A 27,625-nucleotide genomic window follows, 5' to 3' on the forward strand; every position below is an offset into this window, starting at 1 on the left:
GCCCACTTTTACTTGAATTTCTAATTCGCCCTGTTTATTCCTCATACTCTGTGCATTGGTGTATAGACATTTGAGTCCATTTTGATTGACCCTGTGTTTACTGTCTACATAACCTGTGTTATGCCTGACTGCCCCTATTTTCTTGCCACTTGTTTGATTCATGCACATGGTATGGCACTCACTATTAAATGCTTGGTTTTGCTTGACAGCGGGAGTGATAATCTTACATGCACTGATAACCCTATGAATTTTAGATTGCTGGGGACAGAAATGTTCTGTATCAATTAATTCTCTGTTCCCGCTGTTCATTTTAAATGTTTATCCAGAAAATCTGTGAATCTAATGCCAAGTAACTCAGTCCCTTTCTTGGATGGGTGCAAACCAACTCTTTTGTACAGTTTTTCATTGGACCAGTGCAGACATCATGACTAATATAACCAAAGCCTTCCCTTTTACACCACTCCTTTAGCCAGACATTAAACTCTGCTACACACTGGCCCTTCCCTTTTTGTTCCTTATATACTAGTAAAACCTCTGAAAAGATAAGCCTACAACCTATACTACTACGTTCATACCTCAAGCTCTGGAAATCATTCTTCACAGAAAGTACATCTTTTTGGGACAGATCATTTGTGCCAAGATGTATAATAGCATCAACATCACAGTCCTTACTTGCATTTTTGACTATCTTAAGAATACTCCTCTTGTCTCTGCTGGCAGTAGCACCTGGCAGACACCTGACCTCTTTTAAAACCTCCATATCCTTTCCTAAATTTACATCCCTTATGATTGAATCACCAACCAGAAGGTCACTTCACTTTTTATATTATTTACTATATATTACATTATCTATTATATATATATATGCAGTGGTGGTGGTGCTCTGGGAGGTCAGGCACCAGGCAGATGCCCTGCAGCTGCTGCACATATGCACCACCTGCCCTCCTGGAGCACCCCTGCCACCGCTGCCCCTCTCAGCCCCAGAGCAGTGGCTGCATCTCCACCAAGGGCTGCTCGCCCACCTACTGGCTGGGCCAGGCTGGATGCCGACCTCGGAAGGCACGCAGGCATGGAAAACCACTGAGAAGGCATCGTGGAAGGCAGGCAAGCATGGCAGGGCTGTGGGGAAGGGAGTAGACTGCTAGCTCCCTTCCCCGCATCTGGCTGGCCCCGACATGCTTGGCTGCCTTCCATGCAGCCCTTGCCTGGCCAGACACTCATGCCAAGAAGATCCAAGAGCTGCTGCCTTGGTCCAAGCTGAACAAACTGAAGGCTCAGAGGGGCTCTTACCTCAAAGAGGGTGTTCCTTTCCAGGTAGGCTTGAATTCTGTTTTGCTGATGATATGCCATCAGTTTGCTGAGGAATGAAGATTGCTGTTTGTGTGCTGCTTCTTTGATGACTCCTGCTATCCTTTTCCCAGCTCGCTCCACAAAACAAGCAGGCTGAGAACAACAGGGTAGGGCTCTCCACTGCCCCAGAACTGTGCCGTGCTGGGCAGTTTTCCGGAGCACCCAGCACGGCTGGTAGCAGCAGCAACAGTGGCACCGTCCTGAATTGTACCATGCTGGGGAGTTTTCCTGGGTGCCTGGTGCAGCCAGTAGCAACAGCTACTCTTGCAATGCTGGCAGCTTTGGGAAACGCTAGCCCAGTGGGGATGGGGTGGTGGCCCGACAAGCTTCACAGCCAGGTGACTGCAAAGCTTGTTGGGCCACTGTCCCTCCCCATCAGGCTGTATCCTGGCCAAAGCTATGCGGGAAAACTCCCCGGGAGTTCCGTGACGCCTCGCCGCCAGCCTCGCTGCTATTCTTGCTTCAATGCTTACCGGTATGTAGGCAGGAGGAGGCAGTGGATACACATGGCGAAGGCAAGGCAGGACGGGTGTCTCATTGGACAGACTGGTTCGGGGGCATAGCCAGCCAGCGGTCACTACTGGTTCTGCAACCCAGGTTGGCATACTACTACTGGTTAGGCCAGCAGATTAGTTGGCTTGTTCATTCAAGAAGACAATAAGGCCCGCCTGATCTTACATGTGTATTACTTCAAGCATAATCTGAACAACTGTCTGTTGGATTGAGATACCTGTTCATTTCTGTTGGATTCTGCTCTTTGGAACATCATTATTGCCTTCAATTTGATTGGGAACAATAAAACCTCAATGTGTTTTGCACTGACAGAAGAGGTATCATAAAGTTGTTCAGGAACCACATAAAAATGTTCAATCAGTGCTCTTATCTTCCCTGCTGCCAGCTAACCTCTACCAGCTACTCTACAAGTTGCCATCAGTCCCAGTGCCCCTTCTCACTATCCACCAATAGTTGGAAAAGTGTCTTTTTCCTCATTTCCAGATGCATATCAATCATCACTTCCATATCCCAGCATACCATTCTTTAAGAGAAAGGGCTAATTTTGTGACTCTTTGATAGGAATATCTGGACATTGACCCTATGTCTGGTTTTAGGGCCATTACTGAATATGTTTGGGAATCTTTTTGCCTTTTTCAAAAGAAAGTAGAGGGATTTTTCTTTTTCTTTGTATTGCAGACCATCATATTGCAAATAGTATTAAAATAACCTCATTCTTCCTTGATGATTGCAATTTTTTTTAAAGAACAACATTTAACTGTTCCGGTATCTAATAAAACTTCACTCTTACAAGAATTTACCAGAACAAAAGGATTATTAATTGCTGGAAGATTAATTCAATCCTTACAATGATCTTCTTAAACAATGAAATTATATACCAGTTGGGATATCTACAGAGAGCAGTCTCCACTTTAATGACCAGTCTTATAACAGTTTATCAAATTTACAGATTACACCTCTGACAGCTCTTTGTGTCTGACAGCATATTACATTGGTCATTCCACTAATGCATTTTACTTTTCTTCAATAATTAGAAATGCAGCCATTAAGTTTCTATGTTGTTGTCAAGCTTTGTACCAGTAGCTTGCAATAACACAATGATGTTATATGTCACAGTAAATGGTTACTCAGCCTCTCCCACTTTTTCTACATCCATTTTGTATGAAGCAAGTGGGTCATTTCACTTTCTAAAAAGGAGAATTCTGAATCAGGCTGGGACAGAAAGAAATAGAGAAGTATGATATTAAGGAAACTGAAACCATCTAATTAGAAGATAGCTTAGGTACCTTGCTTTTTCCTTGGATGGATCCATGGATGAGATTTAATATCTCATCTGTTCTTTGGTATGATTTATTTGCATATTTAGGGGAAAATGTTTACCACTGGCTCCAAAACTAAAAAATGCATCTCAATAACACCACTAAAATAAAATTATGAGCCTTGGTGATGCAATGGTTAAAACAGAGAATTGCAGTCAAAACTCTTCCTACAACCTGGAGTTTGATTCTGATGGAGCTCTTGAAAGCAGTAGCAAAGGGGCCAACTGCATTTCTGGGTCGAGAAATGCTCTAAATGTTCAAGAAGGACTGCCTTTGGGCTCATGTTTCCCTTCTTTTCATAGGACCAGGGCTGTACATACTCTCCACTAATAATTATACAAGATGGGGAGAAACAATTTAGAGGAATCAATTTCTAAAATAACCGAGAGCTGGTGGTATCTGATTTTATAGATTAAATTGTGCAGTTCAGTTATAAATAAAAATACTAGCCAAACTTGATATATTGCCCTTGAGATGTTGAATAGTATATTACTGATACTGCCAGCTAGCATGATCGATTATATAAATGCCAAGGAAGTTAAACATTCAGTGGCTCCCAGGTTTCCCTTCACCACAGCATCAAGGTCATTATCTGACCCTGCTACTTTTCTAGCAAATCTTTGATATAGAGAGCACTTAGCTTTTTATATGGCTAATCGTTGTGCTCAATAGCCTGGGGAACTCCTTCAGAATGGTAAAACAATATACAATGTTGGTAATAGCCTTTTTGGTCTAACAGCACACAAGACCTCTGAATACTGATAACTCTAGTTAAAGTTAATGCCCCTTAGAATTTTAACATGCACTTCATTGTCTAACCGGGGGTTTTAGTTCCAGAGATCTTCTGTATCTTCAGTGATATAAGCTACAATTCAGAAGTTATGTGTTGTTCTCTAATCTGTAGCTAGCTCAGCAACAAAACTTCAACATTATTTTATGTTAAGTCATGCAACCAAAAAATAAATTCTAAAACCAATTGTTTACCATTTACTGAATAGCTTTCCAGGTATAATAGAATGTGGTTCATTAAAGTGGCAGGGAAATATCCTTTATGATGGGAGGTTGAATGGTATCAAGAGTAGAGCTACCAAGACACCAAGTAAAATGGAGATCTTCTATTACAAAATTGGTTTTCTGAGAGATGTGGAAATAGTACTTTGGACTGTTAAGGAAGAGATCTGGTAAGTAGGTACTAATTATATGTTTATGCCACTTTTGGGAAGATAATATTCCTATAAAACAAGAAGTAGCCTTCTTCTTCTCTGCTGGCTCAGCCAACTTCTGAAAAGCTACCTTACCACCCTGAGCTTCAATTACTGTGGAAGAAGTGGGGAGCCTGGCTTTAAGTAAGAAATTAATTACAGCTCCTCATGAAGTGGGAATTTTTACTGCAATCAAATCAAAGGGTAGATATACGAAGAGTGGTTTTAATTTTACAGGTTAATTTGAATTTCTGATATTGTTATGAGAATTAATCGAAGATGAAGATAAAGAAGAAACCCTGAGAAAAATATGATATTTTTTTGAAAAAGATAAAAGACCCTTTTTGAATTATATCTGAATTAAGAAATTTAAGGTGGAACATGCAGGATAAATAATGCTACTGTTGTTGCTTGTGTTTAGTAAAATGTTTTCAACAGCTCTTAATTTGAGATCATTCCAGGGCACTGCTCTTGACACCATCCAGAAACTACAGTTTGTCCAGAATTCTGTTGTGCTTTCCAAATTAGTCTGTTTTTCTATCTGTGAGATGTCCTGGTGGTCCCCTTTCCACATACAAACTGGCAAATCCACTTGATCCCCAAAGATGGAAATGGTAAGTAGAACTAATATAAGGAACATTCCATCAATTCCATGGGGACATAACCGGGATAGTAATATTTAAATTTGATACTTTAATACAATCATTCTCATACAATGTAGTAGAATACCAATTTGAAGGAGCCTGAATGTGTTTTCAAAATGTGAAGTATACCTACGGTTGAAACATGTTGGGGAACCTTACCACAGAACCATGGTGAACTTTCTTCCCACCACAATGCCAGCTACACATGTTATGTAGATGATAACATATTCCCAAAGATTTGAGGAATAATTACTGTAGCACTGGGGTTTCTTTCCACCAAATGTGAGCCTTTCTTTTCCTTATAAATGCTTTCTTACATTGCTACATTTAGGGGTGGGGTGTGGGTGTGTATTTGCCCTCTTAGCACAAAGAAGGCTGCCCCTTTAAGAGAATACACATGAATATGTGTGCAGCAATTAATTGTGAGACAAAGGGGAAGGGGGGAAGGGAGAAGAGCAGCCCGGGAGAGGTAACTCGACATGGAACACTTTTTCCCTCCCTCCCTCTCTCTTTCTCCCTTCCCTTCCTCCGATTGGCTGGCGGCCAACTGTTTCCTGAGCCCAAAAGGCTGGGGTGAGCAGTATTTTGCCAAATGGACCATGATGAAGTGTCTGGGACTGAAGAGGCTGGGTCCCATTGCCCAGGGCGAACAGCTAGGGTCGTTTCAGCGGAGGAGAAATGGTAGAGGTTAATGGCTGGGGGAAGAACCCTAGGGGTGAACAAGGGATAGCGAAGGGTACGAGGTGAACAGTCCCATTCCATTTTGTGGGGGGAAGTTTGTATTTTTGGGATCGCCAGGCATTCGGGGCCAATTGAGTGACAGCTCCTTTTGATTGTTTTGTAATTGTCCTTCATTGCCATTTTATATTTTGTAATATAGTATATATGTATTATAGAGTACTATTATATAGTAAAAGGAAGATAGAAACTATCATAAAGTAAGAAAAGAAAAGAAGGAAATCAAACAGAGCTAATAGTGCAAAAAAGGGGGGAAAGCCAAAGAAAATAGAAAAAAAGATACAAAGAAGTCATTTTCAATCTTTTTTACAGCAGTTATGAGTACAATTATAAATGTATTTCTTACTCTATGGTTACAACATAACTCTAGTTTTTCTATACGGTCCAATCATCATTGAGGTAAATCATAAGCTTATTTTTTTTTGTTTTACTCAAAAAGTCTGTAATGATATTCCAGTCATTTTTGTATTTCATGCTTTTATATTGTACACGTTTTAACATTACATGGTTTGGTGGGTATGGGATTTTTGATGTTGATTATTATTTTTTGTGTTGTATATTCCCCAGAATCACATTGTTTAGATGAACTATAAAAGAAAAATATATGTATAAAAGAAAAATAAATGTATCTTCACCCAAATAAAAAGAGAATTTATTCATTTGAAACGGGTATAAGAGAAAAGACCACAGCCTGTGTCTCTGGGAGAAAATTGAACGACATTGTCTAAAGTTAGAAAAGAATTGAAAGACATCAGAAATCATATTTTGAAAGTATATGACATTTTAAGGTGGCTTAATTTGTAATATAATCAAGAGCATGCTTTCGTTACTAAATATTCATTCAAGTGTATTAAACAAAACTATTGAGAATAGGTAGGAAAATTTGGTAAACCACTAAATTCTTGCCAGAAACAGTAGAAAGATAATGCCTACTTTAGGAAAGTATTTGGGATAACATATAGGGACTATAATGATATTAATTCCCAATGTATGGAGTTTTACAAAATCATATTTTGTGAACACAGCTATACCATTGAATAGAATAACAGAGTTGGAGGGGACTTCTAGTTCAGATGAATACCTTTTTAAATGGAATAAATCTCCCAAAATTGCAGTTGTCCATTCAAAGGATTTAGCTGTACCATAATTTTTAGAACAAATGTGGAGTCATATAAAAATTGAAAGAAAGGCTTGTCTCTACTTTGTTAGACATATAAAAGAAATATTTTGAAAAGAAATACCTTCACCATGTATTGTATTTATATTAAAGCAGAAAGGACCCTATGGATTGTGTGAGCTACTGTTTTATTGATGTTGATTGCAACAGTCACTTTGACAAACTGGCTTCCCTTCAATAATTTATCCAGCATAGTCTGCCTTTTTGAAAAGATGTCAAACCTTCAATAATATTAGAGGGTTTTTTTGTAGATATATTTGCATGATATGCCAATAAAAAATGAAATAGATGTTTTATAAATAGATCATTAGATGAAGAAAAAAGATTTTCATATAAAGTTTTCAGAATATTGTTATAAAGAAAAATGCCTTCCTGTACAAATTTCTTGCATAAAATTTATTATTTTAATTCTGCTGCAAGGGTAAATACTAGTGGGGTTATCTCCTTTGTGATCAAATGGAGAAGTGGAATGCATCAAGGCTCATTTTTATTCCTTTAATGTTTAATTTTACAATTAATAATACAATCTACTGAATCTACGGAACTCATGGAGCATATATAACAAACAATATATGCAGATGATATACGAAGATGAAGATAGTGGTTTGCATAATGATAATCAAGATTTGTCAAACTATTACAACAGTAGGAAATACACAATAAATTACAGTAAATCTAATATAATGCCAGTCAGTAAAAGCAGCTATAGATGTTTGTGAAAAATTAGCCTTTGTTTGTTGTCATGGTTCTAAACACCAGGGGGTCATTATTCCTAGAAAGAGTTATTTAATGGAAATAAATATACAAAATTGTATTATAAGAATAAAAAGGCCATTTTGGTATAAGTTAAGGCCCAAGACTAATATCAAACTGTTCTTATCATGTGTTAGGTATAATGGAACATTAGTACATGTGCTATTGTCAAACAATTACTCTTTTTTAAATAAGGTGTTATAATGTTGAATCACATTCTTGAGAAAGCTAAGGTTTAAAGTACTGATGGATTGTGGAATTATGTTTCAAATATCTGGAATTTGTCTTTTGTATGCAGAATCTTAAATATATTATGCCAATCTATTGTAAAAAACAATGACTCTCTACCCTTGGAATATGAGTGTATTTGGAATCTGATTATCACAATTATGGGATATCTTCATAACATATCTTCAACTTTGTCTTCCTCCTCCATTTTTATAGGTAACTCTATTTGGAAGATATTTTACTTCACTCCAAATTTCAGTCCCAAAGAATCTAATGGCTGCCACGATTATCATGTGTGCTTCTGCCATGGGCAGTTTGTCACATATCATGATCCACCACTACTTTTTGATCTCTCCAAGGACCCAGAAGAAAACAATCCACTGACACCAGAAACAGAGAGCCACTTCCATGAAATTCTTCAAGCTATTCACCATGCAGTGGACAACCACACCAAGTCAATACTTGCTGTTCCCAACCAATTTTCACTGGGACATATCCTATGGAAGCCCTGGCTTCAGCCTTGCTGTTCTTCCTTACTCCAATGGTGTTACTGCAATCATGAATCATGAGGAAACAAAACTTCATGTAGAGCCTGATATTATCACTGAGAATTGGTAAAGAACTCATGTTCTTTAGGAATAAACAAGAACACATTGCAATAATATTTCCTTAATATTTGCATTAATTGTGCTTAATAATAATGTAAGAGTTACCAGAACTGGGTTAAAGCAGGCTCACTTATTCTTGAAGCTCCAGCAAAAGTGAGTGATGGTGAGATCACAGTTTTGCTAATATTCCCAGAGTAATTTTTCTGAGTAAAATGGAAATCTCTGGAATAAGAAGGCCAGATAACTAATACAACCAGGCTGTCTTCTTTACTCACAACGCATATGGAATATGTTATAGTTGTAATGTAATGTAATATTTTCTCCAGTGTAGCATGGTGGGATAATATGCTGCCTCATTATTTTGGTTCATCACACAATCAAATATCAACATCTGTCTATCCCAGGTCCTTGGGAAGAACTCGATAGATGGATAAAAATGCCAAAGCCAGTCTGAATATCTGGCTGACTCTGCAATGAACTATAATTGATTGCCAAATTGTTAAATTTAGTAGTAATTAAACTATCATCAAATTTAGGTTTGCTTAGGGCCTCACCTATTACTGTACCCAGTGGCACAAATCTAGGATCCACTAAATACAGCATCATACTGTATCATATATATTGTATCATTTGAATGCTGAATGGTTTCATAGATGCAATTTTATTTACAAACTCTTCCTGCCTTTTTAGAGCAATATAGTTTCTCGATGCATGCTACAGAGTTAAATGACCAATTCTTTACATATTAATTCAAGACTGGGAAAAGTGTAGTCCTGGAAATGCAGCCAGCAGAGGCAATGAATAGGAATAGAGATTGCAGTTAAGTGACATTTGAAAAGGCATTGGCTCTTTATACCAATAGATAATAAAGCCATGCTACAAAAATGTGGATATTTTAGCCTACTCTAAATATAAAGATAAGCAGGAATGGACCCTATGCAGGTGGAACCACCTAGGAATCTTCACACTGATGTGAGTGTGAAACTCTAAGATATGTCAACTTTAATAGAATGAAGTTGCAAGAAGAGGTTCAGTTCCTACATAGGTGAAAGAGCTGCCCAGAATGCTTTGCTTCAAAGCTCATTTGGATGTTCTGCTTCACAGATTGCATTATCCAAATGGACAGATTTACCACAAAGTATGCTACATTAGCATTGCTATTCAAAGAAAAGATCCATTTTTCATCACATATTCACTCCCTTTGCTGATATCATCAGACTGACAAAATTTAATAAATATACCTTTAATTGTGAGTCAAGTCAACCCTAATGGATCATATTATTATCAGTTATTAGACATAATAGAAAAATATAACTACTAAAGTCCCATCCCATCAAATCATACTACATTACAGAGATACAGAAAGTTCAGATTCCTTCTGTGTCTTCTAGATGCCAAAGCTAAATTTAGCTGTTTTTCATTTTGTTGGACATTTAGGTGCAGTTCAAGTGATAAATGACTGATTGATAGTTCACACTCTTTAAGCTACCTAAAGTATACTCTGAAAACAATTCCCACCCCACAGTCCTGGAAGGTGGCTATTCATATGCTACAAAACGCTTTGCATAGTCCTTAAACTGATGGAAATTGTTTATTCCTACTATATTATTTACAATAAAATCTTCCTTTGTTTTAAATGTTTTAAATATTTACAAGAGCTGGGGCAAGATAATTTCTGTCCAAAATTAAAGACAGAATGCTCCATACTCATGTATTAAATGCAAAAAAAAAATGTCCTCATCTTAGTACTTCTGCTGTTTTCACGGGAGGAAAAGTATGAACATAGGATGACAATTAATGTATTTCATTAGATCAGTGACTCATAGTATTACTGCTAATTAATTTAATAAAGTTACATTATTGAATTACTTTATGCTGTAGCACGAGACATGCTAAAGTATTAAGTATTGTACATTATCCCTGAAAGTTTAATTGTTTTCAGTCTTCTTAATCGTTAAATGTAAATCATTTTAAAATGTGGGTCATGTTTACATTTTTATGGTATTCTTAGAATACTTCCATGCAATCTTAGTATGGCTATTCTGAATTTTAAATGGATTTATGTAATCCGCAAAACCATAACTATGTCTGTAAATTACATCTGTATCATTGAAAAAGTGTATTATAAAAAGGATTGTAAAATAGAAAAAATAAATAAGTATGTATATCAACCATTATTATTCAAATGGAAGTAAATCAATATCAAAATATAATATAAAAATCAAATATAATCAATATTATACATTGAGATTGTTGAATTTTCTGTGTAAGCAGCAAAGCTCTGATTGTGTGAATGTTCCAAGGAAGAGTATCTGCTGTATTACCAGCCCTCTGGCACATCCTGCCCCCAGGATGAGGCTTGATCCACCCTTCTATCCTTCCTCAAGGGCTTGAAGATTGGCTCTGCTGCTTGGCCTGGGGACCTAATAGGGGGGCACCTCCAGTGTGTGCCATTTTATCATTAGCTGACCCCAAACACCTCTGTGCTTTCTGCCCCCCTCTACCCATATTTAAATTCATATTATTATACTTTTATTGTTTATTTTTAAATTGATTTGCTATTGTTATGTTTACATTTTGTTTTATCATTTATTTTCTGTTTTACCATTGTAAGCCACCAAGAGTAGCTCCATGGTAAATATATTTAACTAAACTAATAAATATACCAATAAATAAATATTTTTTTAAAAAAACTGATTCTGATTGTAAAGAATTATGGAGTTAATCTTGTTGAAGAAATGAAAAAGTGGCTAAGTAAACATTAATTCTGGAAAAGAAGAGAAGGTGAGAAAAAATCAAACAGCTTCACCTTGATTCTCTTTAGAAGAAGAGGAGAGAATGGAAAATCACACTTTCAACATTCTGTTACTATAACTCTACAACAGTAGAGTTTTAACAGTACTTTTGGGGTTTGTTTCTGACTTGGCCCACTTGAAGAACTAAAACCAACTGTTGAATTGGTTTGAACCAATATACAGATAGATTGAAAGGGTTAAAGAAAAATGATAAAGACCTTATAAATCACTTAAACAGATATCTGTGAAAAAGAGGCTGGTCATGAATTCAGAAGATAAGAAAATGAAGAAAATCATGTTATTGTACACACTACAACAGTTTTTATATATCCAAATAGTATTTGCAGAGCATCCTAAATCAATCAATACAAAATTTTAAAGGTGAAGAAAATATTTTGAGAATCATAAAATCTTATAAGATTGTAAAGATCATAAGCTATTGCAAGAGCTGAAAATCTTACACCCCAAAATATTTTTCTTCTTCTTCTTCTTCTTCCTCCTCCTCCTCCTCTTCAACCTAACTGGAGCAGATCAAACCTGAGACCATCTGGACAGGTTGGTTACTAAAGGATGATATTTGAGTGGAAAAACTAAAGAATAACCTGAACAAGATTACCCAGAGAAGAGATCTATATGTAGCCAATAATCAAAGAGCTATAAATAATATAACAATTTTGCATTTTGTGCTAGACATGAAATACTATTTTTCTTTTCAAAAGCCCAATAAATTTCCTTTCCCTTTTCCCATTTTAGTGTACTTCTATTCAGTATATTTCTCTTTTTGTTATTTTTTTTCAGTTGTTACTCTATGCTTACCACATTGTGCTATAAGAGAATACAAACACACATTTGATATGACAAAGCTTTAATATTACAAAGCAGCTGCATGATAATAGTTTGTAGATTTATAATGCCATTGTACAGTAGGGTGGTCATTCAGCTTTATTTCCTTGCTTTATTTAATCATGGGATACACTGTATGCTGGGTGTTTGTTTACACTTCTTGCTAGAATTCTAAGTGCTTTCCTGCTGTTAGTAGTGAATAGATGCAGTAGATTGTTAGATTGGGTAAAGGAAAGGCACACTCAGGCTTAGGCAACAACAGCTCTTTATTGTAACAGAACAACTATGTACAATCCAGCGAAGGTTCAGTCTGACAGCAGCCCTTTTATAGGGAGCTGTCAGACCCTTCGACCAATGAGATTGAATCTCTGTTCCTGCCAGAACAGAGGACCTTAGTGGAAACCATTATAACAGTTGCTAATATCTAACACCCGTTCCCTCTTAGATAGAATTAACTGACTTGTGACGTAGTCATGCAGGTAGGCGGGCTTTTTGGTAGCTCTGCCAGACCTGCACAGTTCAGTTGGAGGGTGTTCTTCGGACAGGTCGGATGGACCTGTTGGCTCTGTAGCTTCGCCTGGTAGAAGCTCCTGGAACCTTTCACAGGCCACGGCTGGAGCTTCTGGAGCTGGTTCGCTCGGAGCTCACTGTGGGCCTGCAACACAACCAGATAGGTGCCCCTGTACCTTCGGGCTTGAGCTGTCTGTGGAAGTAGTGACTTCTTGCTCTTTTTGGGTAGGGCTTTGGCTAACTCTTGCAGGAGTTACTTCTGGTTGTCTAAGAGAGGAGTTGGAGAGGCAGGCATGGAGTTGGTCAATGTTCCTTCTCCAATTCTGACCATCCTCGAGGTCTATGAGATAAGAGCGAGGCCCGGTGATGCCTATCACTGTGGCAGGAATCCACAGAGTTCCCCCGGCATAGTTGTGGGCATAAACTGAATCCCCTATGCTAAAATTCCGAATTTTGCTTGTGGAGTCTGGGGGTGATGCGGCAGAATAGTTTGGGTGTAGCCGGACTAAGTGAGACCTTAGCCGGCAACCCATGAGAAGCTTGGAAGGGCTTCTCCCCATGGTAGCACTTGGCGTGATGTGCTGAATTAGGAGGAAATGGTCGACCCATGTTTGTCAATCTCTCAGGCCCATCCTGGATAGGGCCTCTTTTGTAGATCTCACCATTCTCTCTGCCTGACCATTGGAGGCCGGATGGAATGGAGCGACCAGGACATGTCTGATTCCCTGTGCTGTTAAGTAGGTCTCGAATTGCATGGCCGTGAATAGGGGCCCGTGGTCAGAGACCAAGACATTGAGCAGGATGTGAGTGGAGAAAAGTCTCTGTAGTCCCTTGATGACCGTTTCTGCCATGGTAGAGGTCATGAGGACTACCTCTAGCCATTTCGAGTAGGCATCCACAACTACCATGAATGTCTGGCCATGAACTGGGCCAGCGAAGTCTATGTGCACCCTAGACCATGGTGCTTGAGGTCGCTCCCACTCCATAGCGGGCGCCTCTGGGGGAGCTGGTCTGGACTCCTGGCACGGTGTGCAGGTAGCCACCCATTCTTCGATATCCCTATCCATGTTAGGCCACCACACGTAACTCCTAGCCAAAGACTTCATCCTGACAATTCTAGGATGCCCTACATGTAAAGCCTCTAATGCTGCAATGCACAGTTTGGGTGGAACAATGACCCGGTCCCCCCACAGCAAACAGCCATTAATAACAGGCATTTCATCTCTTTTACAATAATACATTTTGAATTCAGACCCAACAGGCCCCTTGGTCCACCCCCTCCATACCCAGTTCAAAACTTGTTTCGAGGCTGTCGAAGTGATGTCCCGGTGTTTGGAAGCCGTCGGGGTCTGGATGGGGGACAACAGACTCAAACTCAACCCCTCCAAGACCGAGTGGCTGTGGCTACCGGCACCTCGGTTCAGCCAACTGACACCATCGCTGGCCATAGGGGGCGAACAACTGTCCCCTGTGGAACGGGCGTGCAATTTGGGCGTCCTCCTTGATGCCTGGCTGTCAATGGAGGACCATGTGGCAGCCGTGGCAAGGGGGGTGTTCCACCAGGTTCGCCTGGTGCGCCAATTGCACCCCCTACTGGACCGGAGTGCCCTGCGCACAGTCACTCACGCGCTGGTGGCATCTCGCCTGGACTACTGCAATGCTCTCTACATGGGGCTTCCCTTGGGACGCATCCGGAGACTGCAGCTAGTTCAGAACGCAGCCGCGCGGGTCATCATGGGGAGTACACGATACTCCCACGTAACACCTCTCCTGCGCGAGCTGCACTGGCTGCCTGTGGCCTTTCGGGTGCGTTTCAAGGTATTGATTACCATCTTTAAAGCGCTCCATGGCATAGGACCTAGTTATCTGCAGGATCGCATCCTACCACACACGTCCCTACGACCAATCCGCTCACACAGGGAGGGACTCCTCCTGGTGCCGTCCGCTAGGCAATGCCAGCGGGCGACACCTAGGAGTAGGTCCTTCTCTGTGATGGGCCCAACCCTCTGGAATGACCTCCCCCCCGACATCAGAATCACCACCGACCTCTGCTCCTTCCGTCAAAAATTAAAGACTCACCTGTTTCAATCAGCTGGCCTGGCACTCTCTTAGTTTTGCCTCCCGGGGATATATTTTAATCGGGTTTGGGTTTTTTAATTGGGGATGTTTTTTAGGGTTTCCATAGTATATTTATTTCTTGTACAGTCTTATCTCCTCCATCTAAATGTTTAGTATTTAATTGTTTTATATTATTGTATTTTATCTGCATTTTATCTGACTGTACACCGCCCCGAGTCCCTTTTTGGGAGAGGGGGCGGTTTAGAAATCCAAAGAAATAAATAATATTGCAGAGTGGCAGGCAATGTCACTAGACGAGACAGGACCAGTCTCTAAGCCGTCAATGAGAAAAACTGGCATCTCGGGGGTAGGGTCTGCAAGCAGTTCATGCAGTGGGCAGTGACTCAAAGCGTCGGCATGCCCCAAGGTTGAGCCTGGTTGATGGATGAGGTGATAGGTGTATTGAGGAAAATGGTCCATCTGGTCATTCACGGCAACAAAGAAACAGGAGTAGGCCGGTCCCCAGCCAGCAACCCCAATAGCGGTTTGTGGTTCATGATGAGTTCAAAGTCACAACCGTAGAGGTACTCATGGAACCTTTTTATGCCGGCCACTGCAGCCAAAACCTCACGGTCCAACTGGCTATAGTTCTGCTCGGAAGCGGACAAGGTCCTTGAGTAATAGGCTATGGAAGCCTCGGTTCCATTGGGCATGCTGTGGCTGAGGACAGCTCCAATGCCAAACAGGGAAGTGTCACAAGTTAAAACAAGTGGCAGGATCTGGCTGTATTGGACCAGGAATGTGTCTGCTGACATTAGTCTCTTCACCGCAGCAAATGCAGCTGCTTTGGCTCTGCCCCAGGACCACTTTGCGTTTTTTGCTAGGAGTCGATGTTAGGGCTCAGCAACGGTGGCTTTCTGTTTAAGAAAGACGCTGTAGAAATTAAGGAGCCTGAGGAAAGCCTGCAGCTTGGTCTGATTGTGAGGTGTAGGGGCGTCTTGGATTGCTTTTATTTTTTTAGTGGTCAGGTGAATCCCAGAGCCGTCGATGAGGTATCTTAGGAATTCAACCCTTGGCACGTTAATTTGGCATTTTTCTTTTTTGAGACGGAGGCCTTTGTCTAATTCTGGTCAAAACAGTTCTCAAACATTTGAATAGTTATGCCTTATTTGCAGCCGATACCAAGATGTCATCAAAATAGGGGATGACTTCTGGAATCCTCTGCAAAAGCCATTTCATGACGCTTTGGAACAGTCCAGGGGCGATTCCAACTCCAAATTGCAGGCGGTTACATTTGAATGAACCCCTGTGCATCACAATGGTTTGGGCCTCTGCCGTAGCACCATCTACAGGCAATTGTTGGTATGCCTGTGCCATGTCTAATTTAGCAAATACTTTGCCAGGGCTGAAAGAATGTAATAAATGCTGTACAATGGTACAGGATAAGAGCTTTGTTGTAACCCTTTATTGGTTGTGCACTTGTAGTCCACGCAGATGCAGACAGACCCATCAGATTTGACATGTGTTACTATAGGGGTCTCCCAGCATGCATGAACTCCCGGCTCTAGGATTCCCTGGCCTATGAGCTTGTCAATTTCCAGATCAATTTTAGGGCGGAGAGTGAAAGGTACACTCCTGGGTTTCAGCCTGATGGGGGCTACATTGGGGTCCAAATTAGAAGAGATTGGGGTCCCCACATACTTACCTAGACCAGTGCTGAAGACGTCCTTGAACTCCTTAAAGAATTCTTCGGTGCTCTCGTCTTTTAATGTGTTGATACTGGTCATTTCTAGGCCCAGGGCTTCAAACCAATCAAGCCCCAGGAGGCTCTGCAGGTCACCACTGACTACCATCACTGGAAGCTGGCCGCTGAAGTTTTTGAATTGCACCCAGAAGGTGCCCTTGCCCTCAATGGGGACTCGGTTCCCCTGGTAGTCACAAAGGTGGGTGTCAGGGACACGTAAATGCTGCTTCTTCAGGCTAGGGATAGCCTGCTTGAGTATAGACCACAGCATGATGGTCAATGATGACCCCGTGTTGATCTCCATCTTGCATGGAGAGCCCTTGATGAGGACTGTGACTTTCAGGTTTTTTGGCTACCTTGTGCGGACTTGGCCGATTGAGGTATGGTAGGTGACTCTGATGTCGCCTTCTGAGTGCCATGGTGGCAGCTGCCATGCCCCTTGGTTGGGCCTCTGCTGGTGGTTAGGTTGGCTTCTGGGCTTCCAAGTTGTCATGGGGTGCTCACTTCTGCAAACTTTGGCGATGTGCCCCTTTTGCTTGCAGCACTGGCAGATGGCATTGTGCAAATGGCAATGTGATCTGGCATGGTCTCCTCCACAGCTTCTGCAAGGCAGGAAACGTGCTTTGAATTTGCGCACTGGCTTGGTGCGGTCACTGCGCAGCTGTCATCTTCACTTTCTGAGCCCTCGGCCTCTGTAGCCTCGCGATGTATGCCTGTGCTCTTCTGTGCACTTAAGGAGTGCTTTGGTGCTGCAGGGTTTCTGTAGACTTAACGGCAGATTTGGATGCCCTGGCTTCGTCCAAGGCAATTTGTAGAATGAGATTAGACTTGGCAAGTAATCTCCTCTGTAATTAATGTTCCGCACACCACATATGATGTGGTTGAGTATGAGTTCGTCTAGGTCTCTGAACTCACAGTATGCTGCGGCCTTAACGCCACAATGTACTTGTTGATAGATTTGCCTTCCTTTTGATTGCAAATATTAAATTTGTGCTGGCGGACGTGCTTAGACGGTTTCGGAGTGTAGTGTGTCTTCAGCATCTGTTGGAGCACCGACCAAGTGACCGATTGGAGTGGCATTGGTTCGGATAGCTCTTTGGCTGTCTCGAACACTTCCCGTCCACAGTAACCCAGGAACATGTTCTTCTTGTTGCCTTCAAAAAGGCCCATGAAGTCGTTGGCTTCGAGGAAGCATTAGAACCTCAGCATGTATGATTCCCAGTGCTCAGTGACTGGGTCGTATGGAGTTGGTGGGGCGTGCATGGCCATCTTGTGCTCTGAGGGCGTTTTGAATCTGCTGCTCAAAAATGGCTGATTAATGCCGTGCTGAGCTCCGGGCTGGATTTACTTGCTGGATTGCTACGCTCTTTTTGGTTTACCTAGTTGCCTTCTAATCCCACCTTCATCACCAGTGTTAGATTGGGTAAAGAAAAGGCACACTCAGGCTTAGGTAACAACAGCTCTTTATTGTAAAAGAACAACTATGTACAATCCAGCGAAGGTTCAGTCTGACAGCAGCCTTATAGGGAGCTGTCAGAGCCTTCGACCAATGAGATTGAATCTCTGTTCCCACCAGAACAGAGGACCTTGGTGGAAACCATTATAACAGTTGCTAATATCTAACATAGATATTTAGACTGCTCTGTGGTCTTCTGTACCTTGACTTGTTACCCTTATGTTTAACAAAAGTAAACATAAATATTTCTTTGAAAAAATTGTTTCTATTTTGAAAACTTGTTGAAGTCACTTATGGAATCACTTTACCTTTATATTATTTCCTGTTGGAAACTAGATAACAATAGAACATAAAGAGTTTTTTTTTAAGTTTCAATGTCTCTATGTACTTGAGTGTGTGATCTAAGAAAAAGGCATTCTGTATTTCTGCTTGTATTTGTTGTTTGTTGTTTCAAAGTCTCTATAGTGATAACACAACTTCATCTTGTTGATTTCAGCCATGAAAATACCTGGTCTCTATATATTTCTGTGTTTTCTTACAAGGCCACTGCCAGAATTAGAGAGAAGAGAATAAGAGGAACCTCCAGTCTGAATCAACAGTAGCTAGGAAATAACTGTACCAGATGTGTTGGAATTGATCTAATGTCTGGCTTCACCTATCACCTTTAGAAATGGACTTTTTGGTTAGATGTAAAGGGGTAGATGTCTTTTTTTTTCAGGCCTTATCATATAAATAAATGGCAGCAGATATGATTTTAATCTGCTGTCAACTTTTTCCATCCTCCTTCCCTAAAAACCTAAATCAACAAAATACAGTATCATGCTAAAATTTAGCATGTTTGCTATTGGATGCAAAGGGAATTTGTGCTTGTTGTAATGAACTGATGGGTTCATCATGTTATAAAAATGCCTACTCATCTGGATATAGCTTATGGTTACACTCCCAGTGAAAAAAATGGCCAACTGATTACTTGCCCAAGGAAGGATCCCTGGAGGGTTTTTCCCTGGACTGTAGCTTTTTCAACTTATTACCATAAGGAATTGGCATTCCTTTAATTTATATAACCCTCCTGGGTTGGGAAAAGTCCTAGAATTATCCCACAAGTTCTTTCCATATAACAAAGCTCTGCAAGTAGCTTCAGGAGCTGCACTTCGAAGTAGCCTGCATGCTGACAGCTGGGATGTGTGCAATGGTTCATTGTTGAAGAAGCAGCCATTTTGGAATTTATTTTTCAAATGGACATTAAGTTATGCCTTTTATTTCTTAATCATTTTTAAGGACTATTAATCTTCATTAAGTTAAAAGAAGCTCTCTTTAGTCACATATAGGTACACGGTGGCTCAGTGGCTAAGACGCTGAGTTTGTTGATCAGAAAGGTAGGCAGTTTGGCAGTTTGAATCCTTAGTGCCGTGTAACGGAGTGAGCTCCCGTTACTTGTTCCAGCTTCTGCCAACCTAGCAGTTCTAAAGCATGTAAAAATGCAAGTAGAAAAATAGGAATCACCTTTGGTGGGAGGGTAACAGTGTTCCGTGCTCCTTCAGCATTTAGTCATGCTGGCCACATGACCACGGAGACATCTTCGGACAACGCTGGCTCTTTGGCTTTGAAACGGAGATGAGCACCGCCCCCTAGAGTCGGGAACGACTAGCACATTTGTGTGAGGGGAACCTTTACCTTTTCTTTTACCTTAGTCACAGTCTGTTACTCCTTTTTGAAGATCTGCACCATTTTGGGGGGTTCTTCATTGTTAAACAACAAGGAAGAAAGATACTGAAGGCAAGCTAAAATAAGGAACTGTGGACTATCTTTAAAAAAAATTGATGGAGAAATATAAGAGCCAAAAGTTGTGGTTCTAGTTCATTATTTTTAGTAATTTGTAGCTTGGTCTGTTTTGCTGTGGGTGGCTAAAATGTTCTGATTTTCATGATTACTGATTGGGTAGCAATTCTTAAGAGACTTACAGAAAAGCTACCCTTCGACTAAAAGTGAGTTAAGAAGATGGAGGATCAAATTAGAGATGTATTTGAAAAATACATAGAATCCATAAGTAAATAGAATCCATCAGTTCATAGATCAGCTATGCTCCAAGGATGTTTAAAAAAACTTCTGAAACTACTTCAGAGATTCAAATATGTATAGGAAGTTACCAAACCACCAAGGCAATTTCACAAGTTGCTAACAATTCAGAGGAGTTTTGGAACATAAACCTGACACCATTTTTTATTATGATGATTTAAATATAAACCTCCCAACATAATTGAAAAAGGGCTTCAAGAAAATCTGCAACTTTTAAACGGACACGTTTGGAACTTTTTCTTCATGGACAAAGTTGAGAAATCCTTGAGAAAAAGAGAAACTTATAACTACTTGAGAAATATTCTAGAGAAGACAAATATTTTATTCCATGAAGACAAGCTGGAAGGAGTGATTTAAACTTAATAGTCAATTGGAATTTGTTGTTATTAGTTGCGAAGTCGTGTCCGACTCATCGAAACCGCATGGACAACATTTTTCCAGACTTTTTATCGGTCTTATATTTTTAATTGAAAAAATGGCTTAATCTAAAGTTGGGGGGGGGGAATCATTTATTATAATGCTTAAGTAATTCCTAAATTTTGCAAAATATTATTGAAAGTGCATTTGAATGTATATGTGTTAAGAGAAAGTTAAAAGAAAAAGATGTATTAGTTTAAAGAAAAGTTTTAAAAAGAATATATGCAAGAAGAAAAAATATTCTATGAGGGTAACCTTGAGGGAGTGATCTAAATTTAATGAGTTAATTGGAATTAATTGGAATGTTATTGGTCTGAAAGTGAATTTAAAATATGTATGTTAAAAAAAGTTTAAAATGATATATTAGAATGTTTTCATTTTAAAAATGTTTTTTTTAAAGTTCAGTGTTTTAAAATGGATGAAAAAAAGTATTTTTTCCCTTTAAGGTTAAAGAATCTGAAAGGCTACAGTGAATTTTGTTAATATAAATGGTGATAGCGTATAAAGAGTATTAAGTGCAATAGAAATGCATATTTCTACAGCAAGGAAGATAAAGCAGAAATGCTTAAATTGATTGTTTTATTCAAAGAGGATAATATATTTAATTATGTTTTTATTTTGATGTCACTTCTGGATTTTGTGCTTTTGATTAAAAAAATGAAATTTTGACTTTGGTATTGCCATTTAGATAGATTTGTTGCTATATATATGCTAATTATATATTAATGTGTAAAAGTAGAATGTTGAGACTTTAACGTTGTTATCTTGCACTGTGTTAAAAAGAGTTGGAAGTCACATTTTTCTTTCTTCCCTTGTACCTCATATTTTCTTTTCTCCTCTGTTTTTCTTTCCCTTAATTTCCTATTTTTATTTTATACATTGAAAAAACATGATAAAAGTTATTAGATAAAATATATATATACTCTATGGTTTTCTGTGATTTTAATTTGAAGAATATTATCCACTGAGCTAATAAAACTAAGGAAAAAACAACTTTAGTTTATTTTTTTAAAGCATGGGAAAATAAATTATTCATACAATGCGACTAGAAGAATATAACTATGGAGGTACCCCTATTCAGCTGCAAAAATAAAAAGTCCACCTCTACAGTTTGATGTCATATACTTGGCCTTGAAGAGGCTTCATTTTCATGAGCTGTTTTTATCATCCTTCTGTAAATATTGGGATTTTCTCTAAATATTATGAATATCTTTCTTTTTTGCTTTGCTAATGATATGTGCTAAAGTTTAAGAGCTGAAAAGGTATATATAGCTAAATAATGTTCATAAATAATCTAATTCTTGCTCCATCATTATTAAAACATAACCATAAGGTTTAGTTATGGGTTTATAGGGCATTATAAAATATTTCCAATTCAGCATATTTAGTAAATTGAATGTACACTACTTGTTTTATGTATACAATTTGTTCTAAAATAATATAGACTTCTATTTTTTATCGTAAATCAAAATATTATAGTACTAAAATAAATATAAGCAGATGATCCGAGAATTAATACGAATCACTTTTTAAGCAAGCAATTTAGTCGTGCTGTATTAATATATTTAAGAGAGTTTGGTAAGAATTTTTTTTTCACTTTAGGGCATTCTAGAAAATAATTATTTCACTTATCACTATTGTGTTAAACCAAGAATTGATTTTTTTTTTAAAGTGTGTGCAAATATTTTTTTTGTTTCTGGTAATAAAAATAATTTGTGAAGCTGTTTTCTTTGTATGAATAGTTTGCAATCACTTTCATTCTTTTCAAAACTTTTTAAAGAATTGTAATAGAGGTTAAGGAAACTAACACTGCATCTATTGCCATTTGACAATGACTGCAAAAATCAATCATAGATAATGGATTGGCAACATTTGATTAATGGCTTGTCTGGATTAGTTTAAAATTCTAGCAAGATTGTGAGGATTAGGGAATCAGACCTAGAATCTCTCCATCAACCACCTATGAAAAGTGCAACAATTCATTGCCACCTCATTATTCATCACACTTTTAAGAAACATTACTTTGTTGAAGGACCACCTTGGGGTTCCAGCCATCTTCATTCAGAAGATTGCCAAAATTGAATGCTGGCGGTTTCAGAAGTTATTAGATTTATGCAGTGGAAGAACAATCCTGTTTGATTATCTTTCAATGAGAAACTGTCATGAGATTGCGACCCTGGAAGCTAGATGGCCTTCTGCCTTTTCTGGAAATTCATGACAATGACAAAAGTGTTTTCCCCAAACTGAAACAACTGTATGTAAGAAGATTACATTTACCCCTCCTCTCTTTTTGGTTTTAAATAAATCAGCATTGGGACATATGAGAGAACAATACTTTTTATTTTTTTTGTAATTGATGTTGCCTCCATCCTTGCTGTACCAATTGCAAAATTAAAGGAACTAGGATTTTTATATTATCAAATATATATACACCTACATGAATATTCACTGAGAATTGTCTGTGTATTTTTCCATTTTCCATTTATTCTTTTGAATATAGAGAAATTAATTGCATCTCTCCTTTGTTTTGTTTTTTAAATCAGAAACTGCCACATTATGTGGTGTTAATGACTATGTTGTACATGCAGAAAGTAGAAAGTGAGCTAGAGGCTTTTCTTTAATAAATAGGCAGATAATGACAAGGTAGAACCCAACTACCCTATTTACAACCCACACAATATAAACTAGTAACATTGGTGTAAATAGCCCTGATGTAGAGTAAGTGTACTGTGGATTGTAGATTATATTTATAAGAAATTATACTAAGTGGCATGCCCTTGAAAGAATTATGGAATATATTATTGACAGAATTTTGAAGAAGATCTTCAATTATGTAGGTTAGGTAATTTGTTTGTAAGGTCATTATCATAATTCTGTATGCCAAAAATGTAATTGGGGCAGGAAGAGAAGTTATTTTAAACAGCATAGAGTTTGGCCAATAGTAAATTAAGATTTTCTAAAATTCATATTAGCTGTTAACATTAATTACGAACAGGAGCTATGGAAGAAGGCTTGTCACACTTTTTTTTCCTTCCAATAGATGCTATAATCCATTCACTCTGACATTTTGCTTGTTAACTATCAATTTAAATTTGTTATAGTTATCACAGGAACAAAGATTTATGTTTCTGGCTATCAAGTAATTGGAAGGTTAGGACTGAAATGAAATTGTGAGTAGTCTATCTTGACATTTTTTTTCTCTCTTTCACTTAGGTACATAGTGTTTCAACATGGTGAACTGTTATAAAAGCACAAGAGTCAGGGCTGGAACAATTTTATATATCTCCATTATCTGTCTATCATCTCTGTCTTTCTGTCTCTCTCTGTCTCTCTCCTATCTATCTATCTATATCTATGGTATCTATCTATCTATCTATCTATCTATCTATCTATCTATCTATCTATCTATCTATCTATCTATCTATCTATCTATCATCTATCCATCCACCCATCCATCCATCTGTTGTGGCCCACCAGCAGCCAGTGGAGCTGGTGGCAGACTTGGACGATGAGGAGGTTGGGGAAGAACCTGGGCTGGTTCTGGAGCCTGGGGAAGTCTCTGATGGATGCTCAGCATCAGACACAGAGATAGAGCCAGGGCTGTCTGGCATTTCCCAGCCAGAGAGAGACATCTGCCTTTGGAGTCAGAGATGAGTGTGGAGGAGGAACAGCTGGGGCCTGTTCCAGATGCGTGTATGCACAGAGAAGATAGGAGAAGTGAACAACAGAGGACAATGAGCTAGCTTGGGAAGCAAAACAAATGTGGACGCTGACTGGCCCCTCCCTGGCTGGGGAATAATTAGGAGGAAAGGGGAGTGGTTTGGTTGTTGCAGACAATGTTCACATGTTCACAAGACTGCCTTGCCAGAACTGAGGTTTGTCTATTTCTCTGTTTAAACTGACTTAATTTGCTGGCCTTCATGTGCGTGGGAATGCTGAAACCCGGAAGAGTAGCACGCCGGCACCCAAACTTCTGGTTTCCGGCCCGGGTGTGCACCCAACAAACAACTGGCAGTCACGCATGCGCACAATGGAAACCTGGAAGTTCAAGTGCTGGTGCATGCATGCTTGCCAGAATGCTGCTCTTCTGGGTTTCAGTGATCTTCATGCGAAGGCCAGTTGGTATGGAAATGTATACTGTATACTAATGAAACCACATCCCATGCTATCAGTTAACCTCTCCAACAGTCTCATCTATATGTTAAAGACGAATGAAGAGAGGGTCAAACTATCAGGTACTCTGCATTAGAGGAGAGTGGCGATCAATCTCTCTTCCTTATCAAAACCAACAAGAACTAGCCATAGAGGAAGGAGAACTACTTCAAAGTAATGCATCCCTGCAGTAAGTCTAGAAGAATACTGTGGTCAATGATTTTGAAAGCCATCAAGAGATTAAAAAGGTAAGATGCACCACCTCCATTTTGAACCCTCTAGCTGCCATCTACAAATGACTGACCTAACTGGAATAGGTCTAGATAATGCAGTTTCTTAAGCTGTGCATTAATCATCTTCTCTAAATGGCTAAAAGGCTAAATAAAAGTTAACCAGCACAGCTGGATCCAAAAATGGCCTCTTTAAGCAGGGAGCATGCCACATTCTCCTTTGAGGCATTTGGCATCAATCCCACCTACAATGAGTTAATAATCACACCTGGACCATCCATGTGCCACCTCTTTTGCCAGCCATTGGGGAATGTGTCCTTAACACAGGTGGAAGTGCTAACAATCCCAAGGACCATTTTCAGTTCCCAAATAACCAAACTAGTGGTGGTATTCACCAGTTCAGACCAGTTCTGAAGAAAGGATAGACAAAATTTTGAGTATTTCTGAGAACTGGTAAATACCACCTCTACTGGCCCCACCCCCATCTATTCTCTGCCTCCCGAGTCCCAGCTAATCAGGAGGAAATGGGAATTTTGCAGTAACCCTCACCTGGAGTGGGGAGGGAATGGAGATTTTACAGTAACCTTCCCCTGCCAGGCCTATCAAGCCATGCCATGCCCACCAAGTTACACCCACAGAACAGGTAGTAAAAAAAAATTGAATCTCACCATTGATCCAAACTCAAAAAATGTCTCAGCTACCTCCATAACCCCGGCCTAGCTGAAATTAAAAGTGAAGAAATTAACTGTATTTTTCACTGTCACTTAAAGTAAAAATTTATTTCTGTGGTCATTTTGTACAGATGATTCCACCACATTACAAATACCACCATAGTCTCTCTTAAATAAACTGTTACTCTCAGTTTTGTTCCAAAATATTCCTGTAGCATCATGAAGGTCAAATAGATTATTCAGAATTATTTGCAACTTCAGAGGGCATTTCCATATCCTGTTGCTCACTGAAAGAAGTTTCACAGCCTTGGCAGGAGTGGAGACTGACCAGAGATTTATCTCTGCTATGGTATATGAAGCCAGCCCTCTTTCCTTCCTCCCTCCTTCCCTCCCTTGTATCTGTATTAATCCATTGGAGGGAGGTTTTGTATTATCTGTCCTCTTGTGCTTCAGGCCATTATGAAGACAAACTTCTTCACAGTAGCCCAGGTAGAATCAGAAAGGGTGAAACTGATTATATCAGAAAATTGTCCCCACAGGCCTGGGTCAGTCAATAATTTTCAGTACCAAATTATTTGTTTCTCATTTGTAAAGAATGAAAATTGTAGGATTTCTCTTGCTGCAGCAACTGAGAATGGAGCAGAAATTTCCTTATATTTTTTTATATTTCAAGCCTGCATGGGTTACAGTACTTGGTTATGTGACTCAACTGGTTGAACTGCTTTTCCAGTACATCCCAACTACCTTGTGAGAAAAAGAGGGTGAAAAATGACAGAGACAGGAAAAGTCACCATGATGTGTCACTTCCTGAATAAGTTTAGCACATACAAACATTTGACTATGATTCTGCTGCTCATACATGATATGACTATACGGCTCATACATGGGTATGTCAATCTTACTAAAGCTAGAAGGTACTAACCTCTGACTAATAACTTTTTATATGTGTGCTTCTGAATTAGCATTGATTCCTGGCAATTGCCTAGACCAGTCCTTGAAGTTTCTTGGCAAGATGTCGTTTCCCATTGCTTAGAGCTGAGAAGTTAGAAATCATATTTTGTGTGTGTGTTTGTGTGTGTGTGTGTGTGTGTGTGTGTGTGTGTGAAATAGAGTGTACCAAATGGATTAAATAACTATCATAAATGTACATGCACCTCTTTCTGGCCAGTTGCATATAGAATTGAGCATGTATTACATACTTCTCCAATATTTATCTAAAATTACGACTTAATTAACTTACAGCTATTCAGGGCTACACAGTTATATTTAATGTGCACACATATCCATACACACACATATACACTCACATAATAATGGATCATCACTTTAGGTTGGAGTTCACTGCATACAATATGACATTGTCTTTAGGTGGCTTAATTTTTAAAACAAAGAATGACAACAATTGTAATGTTAAAAGTGCCATAATGAATGAATGAAAAATTTAATGTAGAAAATAGCTTACTATTAGTACTATAGTAAGTGATGGCTTACTCTTTTCCCTTTTATAAAATATGTGTCTGCAAAATGAAAGCTACAAAATAAAACCCTGGCTTATCTAAACAAATCATCACACAAGAGAGAGAAAAGTAGCATTAAAAATGAAAAGGCACTTGTTCATACACACCATTAGAAATCTTCTAAGATGAATGTTTGCCAGCATCAGAATAAATCATTGTTCCACAGAAATAAAGCATATTTGACTCTATACTGAATAGATAAATGCGTCAGCTTTTACATCAATATTGGAAAGAGAAAAATGTGCTTCTAGATGAAGGTTGTAAAATGATCACATCTAAATAAATAAAAGAGAAAGAGAATGAGAACTGTTAAACTAAAAGGCTAAACAGATATGTACACTTATTTGTAGAACATTATTGTGATTTAGAGGGGGGGAAGAGAATGTTGAAGAAAGACCATGGTTTAGAGACAACTGAAACACACACCATCTCACTATATATGGGATATCCATTCCATGACATTAGAATCACAAATATCTTTACTTAGAATCATAAGTGATTTTAGAGGTTACACGTTATTCAAATCCCTGCTTATTACAGGTTTCACTACAATATCTCCAGGAGAGGTGTGTACCTTTTGAAGGCCTCCAGCAAAAATCTTCATGAAACAGTCTGTAGCAATGA

General features: G+C 39.0%; 1 protein-coding gene across 3 annotated transcripts in view; it reads left to right on the forward strand.

Moving 5' to 3' along the window:
* Positions 1–11,339, forward strand: part of STS (steroid sulfatase) — a 101,340-nt gene extending 90,001 nt beyond the window's left edge. For 2 of the 3 annotated variants that reach the window (XM_081946020.1, XM_081946021.1), the window contains one exon: positions 8,141–11,338. In XM_081946020.1, the coding sequence (XP_081802146.1) occupies positions 8,141–8,493 (353 nt within the window). In that variant the 3' untranslated portion in view covers positions 8,494–11,338. Of the gene's footprint in view, positions 1–8,140 lie in introns of all 3 variants that reach the window. The other variant, XM_081946022.1, reaches the window with a different exon arrangement.
* Positions 11,340–27,625: the final 16,286 nt, after the last annotated feature.

This window comes from Natrix helvetica, assembly GCF_964273705.1.
Source record: "Natrix helvetica genome assembly, chromosome: 3".
NCBI lineage: Eukaryota > Metazoa > Chordata > Lepidosauria > Squamata > Natricidae > Natrix > Natrix helvetica.